At 37.3% G+C, this 18,450-nt stretch overlaps 1 protein-coding gene across 1 annotated transcript; it reads left to right on the top strand.

Moving 5' to 3' along the window:
* Positions 1-8,053: 8,053 nt before the first annotated feature.
* Positions 8,054-10,202, top strand: LOC121254675. Its single transcript, XM_041154799.1, has 2 exons — positions 8,054-9,782; positions 9,902-10,202. Exons 1-2 carry the CDS (start codon positions 8,321-8,323, stop codon positions 9,937-9,939), a joined length of 1,500 nt encoding a protein of 499 aa, XP_041010733.1. The 5' UTR covers positions 8,054-8,320; the 3' UTR covers positions 9,940-10,202.
* The last annotated feature ends 8,248 nt before the right edge of the window (positions 10,203-18,450 follow it).

Raw genomic sequence — 18,450 nt, forward strand, 5'->3', positions numbered from 1 at the left:
CGGTGGTAATTGTCACATCATCTTAATGAAACATTGTGTTTTATTTAAAGAAGAGAGAAAATCGAGAGACGACATGGAAAAAAAAATAATCAAGTACTTCAAGCTTGCTACAACAGAACGAGGATAAGGAAGCTAAGAAATGGCGATGGCTATGGTCTGATTTGGTCTTCAAACGCTCTTCGTGGTGCCTCCCGACCCTCTACCCCTTCCAAGAACACCTTTGCATCCTCTGCTCATCACGACAACACTCGTGAGATGGGGAAATGGGAAAAGATAACATATGTAGGCATTGTTTCATGCTCTGCTTTAGCAATTTATAACCTATCGAAGGGTGATCTCCATTACGATGAGCCTCCTCCATACTCACATTTGCATATTCGTAACAAAGAGTTTCCATGGGGTCCAGATGAGCTTTTTGAGAGGAAGCACTACCATTAAAAAATTCATGGCCCAACGAGGAGATATTTTTTAGAACCACTCATGTTTAGCACATTTCTCTCATTCTACCAGATTTTATTGGACTAACTCAGGATGTTGATGGTAGCTGTTGTTCTTTTGCATTATGAACTGTGGTTTAATACTTGCAAATGAAAGTTATTTGGTATATTTTGTATGATGCTTGTTTCCATCACTCTTTTCACAGCTAAATAAAATTGGTGGTAGTTGATGAAAACCACCACACTTGTGAAGTGGTGAGTATATTCTATTTATAACCATTTACAGTATACAAAGCATAAAGACTGATTACAACATATATGGTAATTAGGAGTAAATTGATACAATGAAATATTCCTAGAATTAAGGGTCAAATATGTCACATATGGTAAGCATATACTAAGCCTTAGAGTAAAGCTAAGTATCCTCAACACCCCCCCGCAAGCTGAGCGTCGACGGACGTGAAGCTTGGATCGGAAGAATTCAAAAAGAGAGCGAGAGACACTTTTGGTGAAGATGTCAGCAACCTGTAAGTGAGATGGTACATACTGCGTGCGAAGTTTGCCAGCAACAACAAGTTCCCGAAGGAAATGGTAGTCTAACTCAACATGCTTGGCCCGCTTGTGGGAAATGGGATTGGAACTTAAAAAGATTGCACTTTTGTTGTCACATAAGAGAAGAGGCTGCTGCGGAAGTGGAACCTTGAGGTCATGAAGAAGATGTGTAAGCCAAAGAAGTTCGGCTGCAGTCATTGCAAGTGCACGATACTCAGATTCACAGCTGGAGCGTGAGACAGTCGGTTGCTTCTTGGCACTCCAAGAAACCAGATTGTTGCCAAGATAAATAGAGTAGCCTGAGGTGGAACGACGAGTATCTGGACATCCTGCCCAGTCGGCATCCGAGTATGCTACTAGAGTACTAGGAACGACAGACGGACGAAAAGTAAGACCAAAGTGAAGTGTTCCCTTGACATAGCGAAGAGTACGCTTAATAGCAAGGAAGTGATCTGTAGTAGGGGCGTGCAGAAATTGGCTAATAGAATTGACAGCATGGGCAATATCTGGACGTGTGATGGTCAAGTACTGAAGGGCACCAACAAGAGAGCGGTAGAGAGTAGGATCCGAGAAAGGAGGACCATCAGCAGAAAGGTGGTGAGAAGCAACCATGGGGGTGTGAACAGGTTTGCTGTCAAGTAGCTGAGCTCGAGTGAGAATATCCCGTGCATATTTCAACTGACTGAGAAAGAGACCATCAGGAGTGGGCGAGGCTTCAAGACCAAGAAAATAACTGAGAGAACCCAAATCCTTGGTGGCGAACTCAGAATGAAGCTTACGAGTAAAACTGTCAAGAAGAGACGAGTTGTTGCCAGTAATAATAATATCATCAACATAAAGAAGCCAATAAATAATGCCAGACTGCTGATGAAAAACAAAGAGAGAGGTGTCAGCACGGCTGCAAGAAAAACCAAGTGTAAGGAGGAAAGAGCTGAAGCGCTGAAACCAGGCACGAGATGCTTGCTTTAGACCATGGAGAGCTTTCTGCAAGTGATAGACATGATGAGGAAAACGAGGATCAATATACTTAGGCGGCTGCTCCATATAAACATGTTCAGTAAGAGTACCATTGAGGAAAGCGTTCTTGACGTCAAGTTGCTGAAGAGGCCATTTGTTAGTCACAGCAAGAGAAAGCACAACACGGACAATGGTAGCCTTGATAACAGGACTAAAAGTGTCAGTGTAGTCGAGACCAGGTACCTGTGTATAACCTTTGGCAACAAGGCGAGCTTTGAGACGCTCGATGGATCCATCAGGTAAATATTTGGTCCGAAACACCCATTTGGAACCAACAATGTTGGTGTTGGCAGGGCGAGGAACCAAAACCCAAGTGCGATTTTGTTGCAAAGCTTGTACTTCTTCATCCATGGCTGCAAGCCAGGCAGGATTTTTGGCAGCAGATTTAAATCCTTTGGGCTCAGTAGAGGCAAGAAGAGCAGGAAGAAGTCTAGAGGATCCCAAAATGCCAAGATTCGCTGGATGCCGAGTCTTGAAAATTCCAGCTTTAGCTCGTGTAAGCATAGGATGAGAAGCCAATGGAAATGCCGGAGTAGAAGGATCTGCAATGGTCTCAGTAGTGGTCTCAGTAGTGGTCTCAGTGGAAGGCGGACTGGAAGCCGGGTGCGACAAAGAAGAACCTGCAAGAGAATCAACAGCCTGCACAGACTCATCCACAGGGTCAGTACAAAGATCACACGGGGAAGAGCCGGATTGAGGAACGTGCTGGGAAGGAGGCGCGATAGAAGATGAGGGTAAGTCAGTATGAAGGAGACATGGTTCCAAGAAATTGGAAATATGGAGAGAGGATAGGGGTTGGACTTGGGAGCTATCAAGGGAAGGGAAGTGAGTTTCATCAAATTAAGCATGTCGTGTGATATATAGCCTAGTGGTGGTGGGATCAAGGCAACGAAACCCTTTATAAGAAGGATTGTAACCTAAGAAAATGCAAGGAATACTGCGAGGGGAAAGTTTATTAGGCATATAATCACGCAAACAAGGATAAACACGACAACCAAAAGGATGAAAATTCTCATAATTTGGAGAAGAGCCATAAAGAAGTTCAAAAGGTGACTTACCTCCAAGAAGCGGTGTGGGCAACCGGTTTATGATGTAAGCTGCAGTGCTGAAGGCGTCAACCCAGAAGTGAGGGGAAAGGTGAGAGTGGAATAGAAGAGCCAAACCCATCTCTGTCACATGGCGATGTTTTCTTTCAGCGCGACCATTTTAGGCAGGTGTATATGGACACGAGAGTTGATGGTGGATGCCAGAGTTACGTAGGTGAGCTTTGAAATAGTTGCTAGTAAATTCGGCACCACCATCGCTTTGGAAGACCTTGATACGAGCGGAATGTTGATTTTCCACAAATTTTTGAAATTGAGTGAAAATATCCAAAAAATCAGATTTAAATTTTAAAGGATAGAGCCAAGTAAATCGGGAATAATCATCAATGAAAAGAACATAGTAGGCAAAACCCAAAGTGGATTTGACGGGAGAGGGACCCCAGATGTCGCAATGAATAAGATATAACACATGAGACGATCGATGTTCATTTCGAGAATAAGGCAAACGATGATTTTTCACAAGTTGACATGTACTACACAAAGTGGGAGATGGTAATAAAGACGTAAGATAGAGATGCCCTTTTTTATTTAAAAAAAGAAATGGTAGAATGGTTCACATGTCCAAGACGAGCATGCCATAAATCATAAGAAGCATGGAGGGATTTATTTTTAAGGACAGAAATAAAGGCAGAATTTTCGCGCTCCAGCACATATAGACCTGCATCTCTTTTACCGGTCGCCACCACCCTTCCTGTTTGGCGATTCTGGACAGTAAAAAAATTATTAGTAAATGTAACGGAGAGAGGAAAATCAGACGTTAATTTACTAATTGAAAGAAGATTTTTAGTAAGATGAGGGACAGCTAATACATCTAATAAATGAATATTTGGAACAGGAGAAAGAGTACCAGTGTGGGTAATGGGTAGAGATGCACCGTTTCCAACAATCACAGAGTCCTTACCCGTGTAATTAGTGTACTGATCCAAAGTAGATGGATCGGTGGTCATATGGGCCGAAGCCCCAGTGTCCAAATACCAGTCAGATGCTTTGGGTCCAGAGAGAGAACAAGAGGTGCTGAAGGCTTCGGCAAGGTGAGCAGAGGAATCATTTCTTGCATACCGTTGATTGCATCGATCAGCATAGTGACCCTCTGTGCGGCAAATTTGACAGCGAGGGTGGCGACGTCCCTGTCCAGAGGTGAAGCGCCCGCGGTTGGAAGAGTTGCTGCCGGGGTTTCTGGAACGACCCCGCTGGTTGCTTCGGTTGGAAGAGGGGAGACCATGGTGATTTGCGCAGCCACGGTTGGTGGCAGTGAACGCCGCAGCAGTTGTGGCAGAGGGCTCAAGGGACCGCTGGAATATCTCAAAGCTTTCGGCTTTAGAGACCAGATTTGCAAAACAGGGGAGCGAGGTGAGAGCCATCTGCGCGGTAGAGAAGCTGGAGAAATCGGAGCCGAGGCCGCGGAGGAACCAGTGGACTTTGTCGATGTCGTCGACGGGCCGTCCGATTGCATGAAGCTGGTCACACAGGGCCTTGAAGGCACGGGCGTATTCTGCAACTGGTTTGGAGCCGCGTTTCATCAACTGTAAATCGTCCTTGAGACGTAATTCGCGGGCCTTCGAGCGATGGCTGAAAGTGTTCTCCAAAGTGAGCCAAACATCACGTGTAGTAGAGAGGCCAACAACCTCAGCCATGGCTTCCTCGGTGAGGGAGGAAAGTAAGAGGCTGAGTAAACGTTGGTCTGCAATTTTCCACGCCAAGTGTTTGTTGTTAGGCGTGTTAGAGTTGGCAGGTTCAAAACGGGGTGGCGGCACAAGGGTTCCATTGACATGGCCCAACAATTCTTGACTCTCAAGAAGAGGAAGGAGTTGGCTTTGCCATAGAAGGTAGTTTGAGGAAGAAAGCTTGATGTTGATCATGTAAATTAAGGTATTGAAAGGAAGAAGATTGGAAGAGGAATCGGAAGCCATGGAAAAAAAAAAAGGAACGATGGCTGTTAAACCAGAGAGGCTCGTGATACCATGAGAGGGTTTGATGAAAACCACCACACTTGTGAAATGGTGAGTATATTCTATTTATAACCATTTACAGTATACAATGCATAAAGACTGATTACAACATATATGGTAAGTAGGAGTAAATTGATACAATGAAATATTCCTAGAATTAAGGGTCAAATATGTCACATATGGTAAGCATATACTAAGCCTTAGAGTAAGGCTAAGTATCCTCAACAGTGTGGATGGTTCACTGAGCTGATAAAAAAAAAAAAAGTTTGCTGCAGCCCCAAGCACTTAAGCATTTTACTCAAGTTTGAACTATTGTGCATGAATCGATACGGAAATATAGCCGATGGGAAAAAAATAACTAAGAAGAAGAAGAAGAACGAAGAAGTGATTTGGGAATAAACTCTGCTACTGCTACTGCTGGCATGAAAGAGGCTATTGATAGAGCTGAGCTAAATTCAGGCATTCAAGGGAAGTTAGGGGGAGAGAGAGTACAAGGGAGATTGAGAGGGAAATGCTAGAGGAGGGTGGCGTTGTTCTTGCTTTGGCATGGGTCCAAGTTGAGATGTTGAGGGATTGCGGGGCTTGAGTTGCTTTGAATCGAGTGTGGAGGGTGAAGAAGATAAAAAGGCACTGACATGAGTCCTTTGCTTTTACTTTTTACTCTTTTTTTTTCTGTTTTTTATTTTTTTAATTCGCCGATTATCTCCTGATTTCGCATGCCAATTGTCTCCAGCAAAACTGTTAAAAAAAAAAATCTTTCGAAAATCCGTCAAATCATGCCGTTTGGAGGAAGGAAGGAGCATTTCCTTCCTTTCCTTTTATATTTACTCCTTTTTTCCTCTTTCCTCTAGATTGGAAGTCAATTGTTCAATGGTCACCAAAACATCACGTTGTCGTACTTTCTATCATGTTTATTGACCGCCGATCTTCATCAAGACTTACCTAGAAACATTGCTCAAAAGATGGACGTGTGAGATTCACACATCACTGCATATCCATGCCTCTGGCCAAATGTCATTATGTGTTGCATGACTGAACTCCCTGCCGTTGGATCTTTCATATCTACCTACCTTGTTGGTGCCCATGCGCAGCGCTAGCACCCCCCAAAAGTGGCTTCGCTGTGCTTTCATTGATTTGAGTTAATCAATCCCAATTATCTATCTATGTATTTACTTTTCAGAACTGAAGATTAAGAGGAAGAGGTATCGGAAATCTCATTGACAATACCAAAACAACTCCATGTAGTGCCTCCTCTTTATGTGTAGTTTGGATAGTGAAAAGAAATCTGATGATTTTAGATGAAAATTGAAAGTTGAATAAAATATTATTAGAGTATTATTTTTTAATATTATTATTATTTTGAGATTTAAAAAAATTGAATTATTTATTAATTTTATATAAAAATTTAAAAAGTTATAATAATAAGATGAGACAAGACATTATCATCTACATGGAATATGAAAGTTGATTTTCTGGAATCCCCAAGCCCAAGGCTTGGTCAAGGAAAACAACTAAACAGGTTTGGATTGAATTTATCTAATCTAATTTTATGTTTTTACACTGGGCTTAGTGTAATAGTTTTGTGTTGAGTGAGTCCCCATCTTCTCTTCTTTCTTTCTTTTTCTTTTTTTCTTTTTTTTTTTTTTTTTTTATAATTTAATGCAAAAATGGCCGAATAATTTTTTGATTTAAAAAAAAATGAAAAAAGAGAGAGAGAAAATTGATCCTCATACCTTTCCTACGGTTAAAGAATACAACTCTTTTCTTTCTTCATTTTTCTGTATATTTTAAGCACAAAAGAACAATTATCAATGAAAAAGATGATTCTATGAGAGAAGAAAGGATCCTGTCCAGACTCCAAACTGCGAGAGCCCTTGAAGGGGGAGAGAAATGTAAAGGATGATTCTTTCTCAAGACACGTTCACTGTACTTGTTTAGAAAAGATGGAGGCATATCAAACAAAACGAGGCACCTAATATCACTAGCACTCACTTTTGATTCAAGAGATCGCCCATTTTCCAATCCAAAATTATATTCCCAAGCTACTCTCAAAATATAGTAACCTCATCCATCAACAATAAAAAGGTACACTCTTTGGAGTGCAGCAAAATCTAACAAAACGCTTAAATTTGTTTTCTTGAATTATTTCCATTTGGTGTAAGAATATCTGGCCATGAACTAATTCTAATCGTTCCAAATTTGATAGGCTACATTTGATCGTTAGAATGAATTGAGTTGAATTGTGAATAATAATATTTGGTGGATCTCATTGAGATTAGTGTAACTTTTTTAAGTTGAGATGAGTTTAACTTTTTAGATTGAAATATTTGAAATAAGTTGAGATGAATTCTCATTTGGTTACACAGATAAGTTAAGATGAGATGAGATGAAAATTAAAAGTTGAATAAAATATTATTAGAATAATATTTTTTAATATTATTTTTATTTTAAGATTTAAAAATGTTGAATTTTTTATTATATTTTGTGTGAGAGTTTAGAAAAGTGATAATGATTATATGAAATAAAATGAAATGAAATGAAATGAGATGAGATGAAATGAAAAGATTCTCACATAAAATATTTTGTGTGGGAGTTTGGATACAAAAATCATCTCATCTAATCATTACAATTTTTTTAAATTTTTACATAAAATATAATAAACAATTAATTTTTTAAATTTTAATATAATAATAATATTAAAAAATAATATTATAATAATATTTTATTCAACTTATCTAATCTCATCTCATCTCATCTCATCTCATCTCATCTATCTCACTATCCAAATAAGAAACAGGCATAATTTTTTTATAAAAAGTTAAAAAAATAATAAATTTCATTAATAATTATTTTGTAATGGGTTGAGTATGATTCAAGAACACGCAACCTTATTCACTATAAGTGCCTCAAAATCTGTTATCTTTGTGGGAAACCGTCGGTGCCAGCTCCAAATTTACCACCTTCTTTATATTTTCCATAGGAAGTTCTCCAATTTGCAATACCTTCGCTTTTGAACCGACCAACAGCTCAAAATACTTGAGTTCTATGATATAAAACAGTTCGATAATGACGAGGGTAGAATAGAAACCTCTGATCAACATCGTGTTCTTTTGTGGTTTCCCCAAAGCCTCTCTCCCATTCGATCTTGTCTCTTATTTCTTTCAAGGCCATTCGATTTGCAAAGGTGTCACCATTTTATTGGGTCCTTAAACCATCCGTACATCTCCCAATCCACTCCCATTGAGCTCCACCATCTGCAGCCATGGATGCAGCGTCAGTTGGAGCTTCATCGATTAAAACCGTTAACTCGCTCTCAATTTCTACCGTCCCAAAAATCACTAGCCCAACTACCTTAACCCCTCCATGGCTTTCAACCAAACCCAGCATGCTCACCCTTTATGCCTCAACCTCTAACCTCAGGAACAGTGTTCCCTATCTCACTCGCTGCTCCACAAAACCCGACACTAACACTGACAATGAAATTGTTCAAAACACGGCCTTTGAACCCAATTCAAATCCGAAAACCTCGAAATCCTCAGCCCCTGTTTCAAATGAAGCACTTTCTTCTTCTCTATCAACATCGTCGTCTTCTTCTTCTAGCGGGTTGGTGTTTGGTTTGGGCCCCACAAACTCGTGGGACGGTGCAGAAATTGGATCACCTGTTGTGAAAAGGTTCCTTAGTGATGAGGAAGAGAGGTGGTACATGTGGTACCATGGAAGGTCTAAAGGAAACCCAGGCTCGGAGGCAATAGGCTTAGCAGTTTCAAGAAATGGAATTCACTGGGAGAGAGGCGGAGGACCTACTAGATCGAGCGGGGAAGCCGGTTTGTCCATGAATTGTAGTACAGATTGGTGGGCATTTGATACTGAGAGTATTAGGCCTTGTGAGGTGGTGGTCATGTCCAGTGCAAAGGTTAGAGCTGCCAGTGCTGTTTACTGGCTTTACTACACTGGATGCAGTTCTGAGAAGGCTGAGATTTCTGAGGATTCTTTGAAATTCAGTTTGGAAAACCCGGAAAGATTTTGCATTGATGAGGTGAACGGTGAAAATGGTGGAGTTGGGAAGATTTCAAAGTCTTTGCCCGGTTTGGCAATTAGTCAGGATGGGAGGCACTGGGCTAGAATTGAAGCTGAGCATCATAGCGGAGCTTTGTTTGATGTGGGTTCTGAAAGAGAGTGGGATTCATCGTTTATTGCCTCCCCGCAGGTTGTGTTTCATGTCAGTGGTGATCTTAGAATGTATTACCATTCATTTGATGCAGAAAATGGGGAATTTGGTATTGGAATTGCGAGGTCAAGGGATGGGATTAGGTGGGTGAAGTTGGGGAAGATAATGGGAGGAGGAGGACGTGGTTGTTTTGATGAGTTTGGGGTTATGAATGCGCGTGCAGTGAGAAACCAGAAAGATGGGAATTATGTGATGGCATATGAAGGCATTGCTGCTGATGGTAGGAGGAGTATAGGGTTGGCTGTGTCTTCAGATGGTTTGAAGAATTGGAGGAGGTTTCATGATGAGGCCGCTCTGGCGCCATCAGCCAAAGATGGATGGGATAATGAAGGAGTAGGATCCCCATGCCTGGTTCAAATGGACCGAGACTCCGACGGGTGGAGGTTGTATTATAAAGGTGTTGGAAATGGGGGAAGAACTGGTATTGGAATGGCAGTTTCTGAAGGGAGTGATTTTAGAAGCTTTAGAAGATGGACAGGATTCAATTATAAGAAAGGTATATGACATAAATATATATATATATATATATATTTATATATATGTTATCATCCATTTAAATTTTGAAGTATTTCATTGTATTTCCAATTGCATGAACCAAAAAATGATCTATTTCAGGCCTCAAAGCAAATCACAAAAGAAAAGGAACCCCTTGAAAGAAAATTCTTTGAATGACTAGTTTTAGCAAACATGATCGAGCGAGCTCCGATTAATGTTGATTCCATAGAGTCAGTTCGTTATTCAGATTTGTTATGATTCTAAACATCAAACCCCTTTCAAAAGCTATACATAATTGACTACTCATGAGAAATTGAGAGGCTGAGAATGGTAAATTCATAGCAATTATCTTTTGGTCTGTCTTATTCTCCCATGTACAGATAGTTACTCGATCTGGGTTAGCATCTCCTTGTTATGCTTCCATTTGTAATAACACCAAGAACACTAGCAAAAGTGTAGTTTAACTTGCCCGCCTGCATCTCCATTTGGTTGGCCTTACTTTAATGTCTAGCATCATATATTTCGTTTGCAAAGCTTGTTCTTACTTTGGTGCAAGTAGTCTTTGGTGGCCCCTTTTTTCATTTTCCATTTTTGCACATTTATTTACTTATTTTCATTTTTTTTTCATTACGGAAAATATCACGTGTCGGATTCTCATTGGCCCAACAATGAACTATATTAGGTTCTAAACTTGCACGAATAAAAGATTGCCATTGCCGAAGTCCGAATTAAGAAGATGATGTAGCTATTAAGAAGGCCTGCAAAAAATATCCAAAAAAAGCTCCATAAAATTGCTGTGGATCCAGAGACTCATCATCCTCCACTTATATCATGGGCTTTTATTAAGTGTATCCTCCATACAATTCTGAGTAGGAAGGCCATCGTCGCCCACGTCTAATGCCTATTCAAAATAAAATAAAAAATGTCTTTCCTTCATTTTGGCCCAAAGCAATTCAAATGCACTTCATGACTATGGCACGGAACGACATACTCTCTCTATATATACGGCCTTATAACCCGCACAATGCAGGGATTGTTGTTTATATTGTGTACGAGGGAGAGAGGTTTAGAGAGAGACCGAGTTTTATAGTAGAGAAATTTAAAACGGTTTATAAGACGGTTTGTTTGACGAAACAATATAAAAGTTGAAATATTACCTTTGGATAGAGACTTGAATCGATTTATATATTTATATGTAAGAAAAGAAATGGAACTTAAAAGTTATAACGTAAAAGTTATAACGTTCATAATGAAACATTACTTTTAAAATGATTACCACTTCATAAATATAACACTTCAAGTTTAATGAGTAGAATGCCTACTTTTATGGGTAGAATGTCACATCGGAGCCATATGACTCCGCTTCAAATACAAAATAATATAAATGTTGAATTAATGCTTTTGAGTGGAGTTTTGAATCGGTTTATATCTTTATATGTAAGAAAAGAAATGAAACTTAAAAGTTATAATGGTTCATAATGAAACATTACTTTTAAAAGATTTACCGTTTCATAAACATAACACTTCAAATTTAATAGGTAGAATGCTTACTTTTATGGGTAGAATGTCACGTTAGAATTATATGACTTCACTTTTTATATATAGTAATAGATATATAGTTTATGAGATTTGCTACTCATCATCTCACATATTACACACGACATTTTTATTTATTTATTTATTTATTTTATTCTTACTAAACTAATTGAATTATTCTATTAATCATCCCTACATTACATTTTTATTAAAGGAAAAAAATAAAGAAATAAAAAATCATGTGTGTAGTTTGAGGTGTAGGAATGATGAATAGAATTTTTCATATTTTATACTCTCTCTCTTAAATGTGGTCCTTAAGTTTTATTTATTTATTTATTCTGGTTTGGGTCCTTGAAATAATTATAACACCATAGTGATGGATAGATTACTCTGTACGGAACCACATCCTTCATAATTCATATACAAGAGATGTGGAAATTGTGGCAGGCCACTAGAAATTAGGAGAGGTTTGTATTCGCAACTCATCTCAATTCATTTCAAATCATCTCAACTCATCTTACTACTATTCACTACTATTCATCAACTTTAACTCATAAATTTCACTACTATTCATAACACATCTCATTACTATTCACAACCCATCTCATTACTATTCACAATCCTGTTTACCGTTTCTCACGGAGACGTTCGTGAGAACAAGTCTATCACTTAAGAGTTATTAAAGTGGTCCACCACAACTAATCCCATGAAAATAGGATCACGTGGGACACGTAACACCGAAGTTTGATGGAGGTTTCGGCTATAAATACAATGTTTGGTCCCCAGACTCACTCACTCAATTCCCTTCGATATTATACCATCTAAATAGAGTGGAGAAGAGTTTGGAAGTGTCAAACACAGAGAGAAACGTAACAAAAACAGTGAATAGCATCAATGGCTAGACGTACTTTTCTTGGCATTAAAACCTATCAATTCTTGTTTCTAAAGTGTTATTCCGCATTATAGAATTGTTTTTAGTCTAACAGTTGGTATCAGAGACACCGTTTACCTCTGCCTTGGTGTTTAAACTTAAAACTCTGTTCCTCTCTTTTTTTGGCCGAAACTTTGAAAAAAATTTTATTTTTATTTTTTGGACGTTTTTTATTTTAAAGAAGTTTAGAAATCATAAAGAAATAGCTTTTCTAAACTTTCTGTGATTAAAAACGTGTTTTTTGACGTAAAAATGGCCGAAAAATCGTGAATCTACGTGCTGTCTAGAGGTTGAAGACAACCCAAACGACATGTCGTTTAAGCAGGGAATTGTTTCATTCAGTAATGCTAAACGACATGTCGTTTTCAATTTGATGAAAATGCCATGTCGTTTACTTCAGGAGTTTGTATCCCGTATAATGATAAACGATACGCCGTTTTCAATTTGATGAAAACGACGTGTCGTTTTGTTTTGAAGCCATTTATCCAGTATAATGATAAACGATACGTTGTTTTCAATTTGATGAAAACGACATGTCATTTTGTTCGGAAGCCATTTAACAAGTACGAAGATAAACGACATGTCGTTTAGTTGGCAGCCTTCATTCTGTATAACGAACTAAATGACACGTCGTTTATAAGTTTAATAAAAACGACATGTCGTTTACATGGCTATTTTTTCTTTTAAACAATAAGGAAAACGACACATATATGGGTCAGTTTAAAAAAAAAAAATCCACTTTTTTTTTCTCACTTTTATTTAGATAACTTAAAAAGTGAGTTTTTGGGGCCATGCCCTTTGTGCTTATAATTTTTATTTAATTTAATTATATACAATTTTGATAATTATTGTGTAAATTTGTTTATTATGCTCATATTTAGTTTGCATGGATTGATTAATTTTGCTCTATATTAATACATGCAATTTTTGGATGAGTATATAGTTTAAAGCATGAAATTAAATGTTATGCAGTTTTGATTATGCAATTTTTATGCTTATATCATGAATATTTTGTGCATAATAATAACATGTTAATATTAGTTAAAATTATGTAATTCATAATATTAAGCTAGTCTTATGCAATTTAAATGTCTAGTGATCCATATAATTTTATGTTAATTAGAGAAAAGCCACAACATCTTTAATTAAGTAAAATTATTATGATTGATTAAGATCACATAAAGAATATTAGACATTAATTGTAATTAATTATACTTAATATAATAAATTTTATCCCACAAGAATTTTTATTATATTTATATTATTAATTAGGATAAAATATCAAGTTATTCATAAATTACCTACGCGAATTATGAATTAAGTAAATAATTTGATAGTTTTATCATAAAAGTCTAAGATAGAATATACATCAAATCATAATACACCCTTTAGAATTATGAATTAAGTAAATAATTTGATAAAATTCTATCATATAGATTAATTGGATCTACTTGAATTAAAAATTTAGCCTACAGGCAATTTTATGTCATTAGATTCAATTTTTTAAGCATAATTTACATTGGTAAAACATGAATATTTATTTAGGCCTCAATTTTAACATAAGCATGTAATCTATATGCAGTTACACAACCTACACATTTCTCTGATATTCGTTATGATATCCCTGAACTTAAGGGAGATAATTATAAAGTCTGGAATGAAAGAGTTCTTCTTCATTTAGGGTGGATGGATATAGACTATACTATTAGGAAAGACGAATCACTAGCACTCACCGATACCAGCAATGCAGCAGCCATCGCACTTTATGAGCGATGGGAGCGATCTAATCGCCTCAGCATGATGTTCATTAAGACTAGAATTTCTACTGGTATTCGTGGTTCTGTTGATCATCATGAAAAGGTCCGAGACTTGCTAAGGCTTATCATGAAGTTCTCATCCCTAAGGCTTATCAGTGTGAAAGGTGTGCGTGAGCACATCATGCAAATGAGGGACAATGTGGCTCAATTGAAGAAACTCAAGGTTGGAATGTCAGAGTCCTTCCTGATGCACTACATCTTGAACACCCTTTCACATCAATATGGACTCTTCAAAATCTCATACAACACACATAAGGATAAATGATCAATTAATAAACTCATGACTATGTGTGTTCAAGAGGAAGGGAGACTGACGATGGAACAGGGTGAAAGTGTAATGCTGGCAACGCATGGAAATGGCAAATCTCAAGCCAAACTAAAAGGAAAAGGTAAAAACCTCCCTAAAGTAGTATTAAGAAATATTGCAGGTATTTTTTCTGTAAAAAGAAAGGACACATGAAGAAGGAATGCGCTAAATTCTAGAAATGGCTTGCAGACAAAGGTAATCTAACCTCACTTGTTTGTTATGAATCTAATATGATTAATATCAATATTAATACACGGTGGATTGATTTTGGATCAATAATCCACATTTCAAATTCCTTGCAGGGTTTGCAAAACCTAATGAAGCCAGTGGGAAGTGAGCGAAGCATCTTATCAGGAAACAAGATGGGCTCGCATGTGGAAGCTGTAGGAACTTGCTATTTAATTTTATCTAGTGGTTTTGTTTTAAAGTTGGAAAAGACCTTTTATATTCCAAGTTTTTTTAGAAACTTGATTTCAGTTTCAAGACTAGTACCTTTTGAATATTCTTTTAATTTTTCAAATTCATTATTCAGTTTATTTTATAAATCTGATTGTGTTGGGAATGGTATTTTGTCTGATGGTCTTTACTGCATTAATTTACAAAACAATACCACTTATAATTCAATGCATGTTCACACTAGCACTAAAAGATGTGTTATTAATGAGGATTCCTCTAAATTATGGTACCGGAGATTAGGTCATGTCTCTATAGATAAAATTAAAAGATTAGTAAATGAATTAGTACTTAATACTCTAGATTTTACTGATTTTGAGACTTGTGTGGACTGCATAAAAGGAAAGCAGACCAACAAGTCAAAAAAATGTGCTAATAGGAGTTCAGACATATTAGAGATCATACATACTGATATATGTAGTCCAGACATGGACTCACATGGTCAGAAATACTTCATCTCTTTTATAGATGATTACTCACGATATATGTATCTCTACATGCTTCATAACAAGAACGAAGTATTAGATGCCTTTAAAATCTTTAAAGCTGAAGTAGAGAAACAATGCGATAAATAAATTAAGATCGTGAGATCAGATAGAAGTGGAGAATATTATGATAGATACACAGAGAATGGACAAGTACCTGAACCATTTGCAAAATTTCTTCAAGAGCATGGGATTGTTTCCCAATACACCATGCCTAGTTCACCGGACCAGAATGGTGTAGCAAAAAGAAGAAACCGAACATTGTTGGACTTGGTGCGGAGTATGCTTAGCAGCTCCAATCTTCCTAAATCATTGTGGGCTGAAACACTTAAGACGACAGTGTATATATTAAACCGAGTTCTAACCAAGGTTGTTCCTAAAACGTCATTTGAATTATGGAAAGGTTGGAAACTGAGTTTGCGACATATGCGCGTTTGGGGATGTTTGTCTGAGGTGAGAATTTATAATCCACAAGAAAAGAAACTAGAGCCAAGGACTATTAGTGGGTATTTTATTGGATATGCTGAAAGGTCTGAAGGTTACAGATTTTTTTGTCCATCTCACAGTACTAGGATTGTAGAATCAAGAAATGCTAAATTTCTTGAAAATGACTTGATCAGTGGGAGCGATCAAACCAGGAACATAGTTTCTGAGAATGATCATTCAGAATCTCAACCTTCCACCTTAAGTGATAGATTGGTTATTATTTACAATACACCTCAAGTGCAAATTGGTGTTGAACAACGTCAATTTCACAAGCTGCTGACGACGTTCCAGTAGATCAAGTAGTTCAAGAGTTGCCAACAACTTTTGAACAATAAGTTGAACCACATACTTCTCAGGAAGATGATGGTGCAACATTAAGAAGATCTATTAGAGCAAGGAGATCAGCAATTCCTAGTGATTATGTTGTGTATCTGCAAGAATCTGACTATAACATTAGAGCCGAAAATGAACCCGAGTTCTTTTCACAAGCCATGAGTTGTAAAGAATCAAAATTATGGTGCAATGCCATGAAGGAAGAGATGAATTCTATGAAGAGTAACGAAGTCTGAGATCTTGTTGAGTTGCCTAATGGTATAAAAGCCATTAGATGTAAATGGGTCTTTAAAACTAAGAAAGACTCATTGGGCAACATTGAGAGATACAAGGCAAGACTCGTAGCTAAAGGATTCACTCAAAAAGAAGGAATCGATTACACGGAGACTTTCTCTCCTGTATCTAAGAAATATTCCTTACGTGTTATTTTGGCATTAATAGCCCATTTTGACTTAGAGTTGCAACAAATGGATGTGAAAATAACATTTCTCAATAGAGATCTAGAGGATGAGGTTTACATGAAATAACCTGAAGGATTCCACTCTAGTGATGGTGAACAATTGGTTTGCAAGCTCAAGAAATCCATATACGGTTTAAAACAAGCATCCCGACAATGGTATTTAAAATTCCATAATGTAATTTTTTCATTCGGTTTTGTAGAAAACATTATGGATCAATGTATATACCAGAATGTCAGTGGGAGTAAAATCTGTTTTCTTGTTTTATATGTGGATGACATTTTACTAACAACCAATGATAAGGGTTTGCTACATAAGGTGAAATAATTCATCTCTAAAAATTTTGATATGAAGGATATGGGTGAGACATCTTATGTCATTGGCATTAAGATCTATAGAGACAGATTTCTAGGTATCTTGGGTCTGTCTCAAAAAACCTATATTAATAAAGTTTTAGAGAGATACCGGATGAAAGATTGTTCACCAAGTATAGCTCCCATTGTGAAGGGTGATAGGTTCAATTTGAACCAATACTCAAGGAATGACCTTGAAAGGGAACAAATGAAGAACATTCCATATGCTTCTACTGTCGGAAGCCTAATGTATGCTCAAGTCTGTACAAGACCTGACATTGCATTTGCTGTAGGAATGTTGGGATGATATCAGAGCGATCCAGGTTTAGATTAGTGGAGAGCTGCAAAGATAGTAATGAGGTACCTTCAAGGAACCAAAGAATACATGTTTATGTATAGACGAACGGATAATCTGAAAGTAATTGGCTACTCAGATTCTGACTTGTTGGCTATATTGATTCACGCAAATCAACATCAGGATACATATTTTTGATGACCGGTGGAGCTATATCATGGAGGAGTGCCAAACAGACTTTGACTGCCACTTCCACTATAGAAGCTGAGTTCGTCTCTTGTTTTGAGGCTACTTCACATGGTGTATGGCTTAAGAGTTTCATTTTTGTGCTTAGAATTATGGATTCGATCTCTAGGCCATTGAGAATGCATTGTGACAATTCAGCTGCTGTTTTTATGGCTAAAAACAACAAAAATGGGAGTCGGAGTAAACACATCGACATTAAATATTTAGCCATAAGGGAACGTGTTAAAGAAAATAAAGTGGTCATTGAGCATGTAAGCACTGAACTAATGATCGCTAATCCTTTGACTAAGGGCATGCCACCATTGAAATTCAAGAATCATGTAGTGAACATGGGACTTGGTTCCATTATGTAATTTTTCATTGTATGAACAATGTTATTTTAATGAAATTCATAAATATTTTGATGTTTTTTCTCATATTGATGTGCATCTTAATTTAAATTTTGAGAAAAATTCATCTGTGTTGGACCAAGAATAAACATAGGGTTTATTCATTAAGAAATTGTTCCCACATAAATTGTAATGTTTAAAGAATAAATACATAGTAATACATGAAATGTAATACCCGTCATTAGAGGACCTATCACCATGATTCTTGTATTTATTACTTAAATGGAGATTATCGATATGTCTAAAATGAAATCTTAGATTAGGAGTGTGGACCAAGTGGGAGAATGTTGACCATTTCTCACGGAGACGTTCGTGAGAACAAGTCTATTACTTAAGAGTCCTTGAAGTGGTCCACCACTATTCCATCACGTTCATAACTGATCCTATGAAAATAGGATCACGTGAGACACGTAACATCGAAGTTTGATGGAGGCTTCGGCTAAAAATATAGTGTTTGGTCCTCAGACCCACTCACTCAATTCCCTTCGGTATTACACCATTTAAATAGAGTGGAGAATAGTTTGGAAGTGCCAAACACAAAGAGAAACATAGTAAAAATAGTGAATAACATCAATGACTG

Source organism: Juglans microcarpa x Juglans regia, chromosome 3D (assembly GCF_004785595.1).
Source record: "Juglans microcarpa x Juglans regia isolate MS1-56 chromosome 3D, Jm3101_v1.0, whole genome shotgun sequence".
Classification (NCBI taxonomy): domain Eukaryota; kingdom Viridiplantae; phylum Streptophyta; class Magnoliopsida; order Fagales; family Juglandaceae; genus Juglans; species Juglans microcarpa x Juglans regia.

Coding starts and splice junctions, on each gene's coding strand:
- LOC121254675 (XM_041154799.1), top strand. CDS start 8,321: ATGGATGCAGCGTCAGTTGGAGCTTCATCGATTAAAACCGTTAACTCG. Junction 9,783..9,901: donor AGGATTCAATTATAAGAAAG/GTATATGACATA, acceptor GATCTATTTCAG/GCCTCAAAGCAAATCACAAA.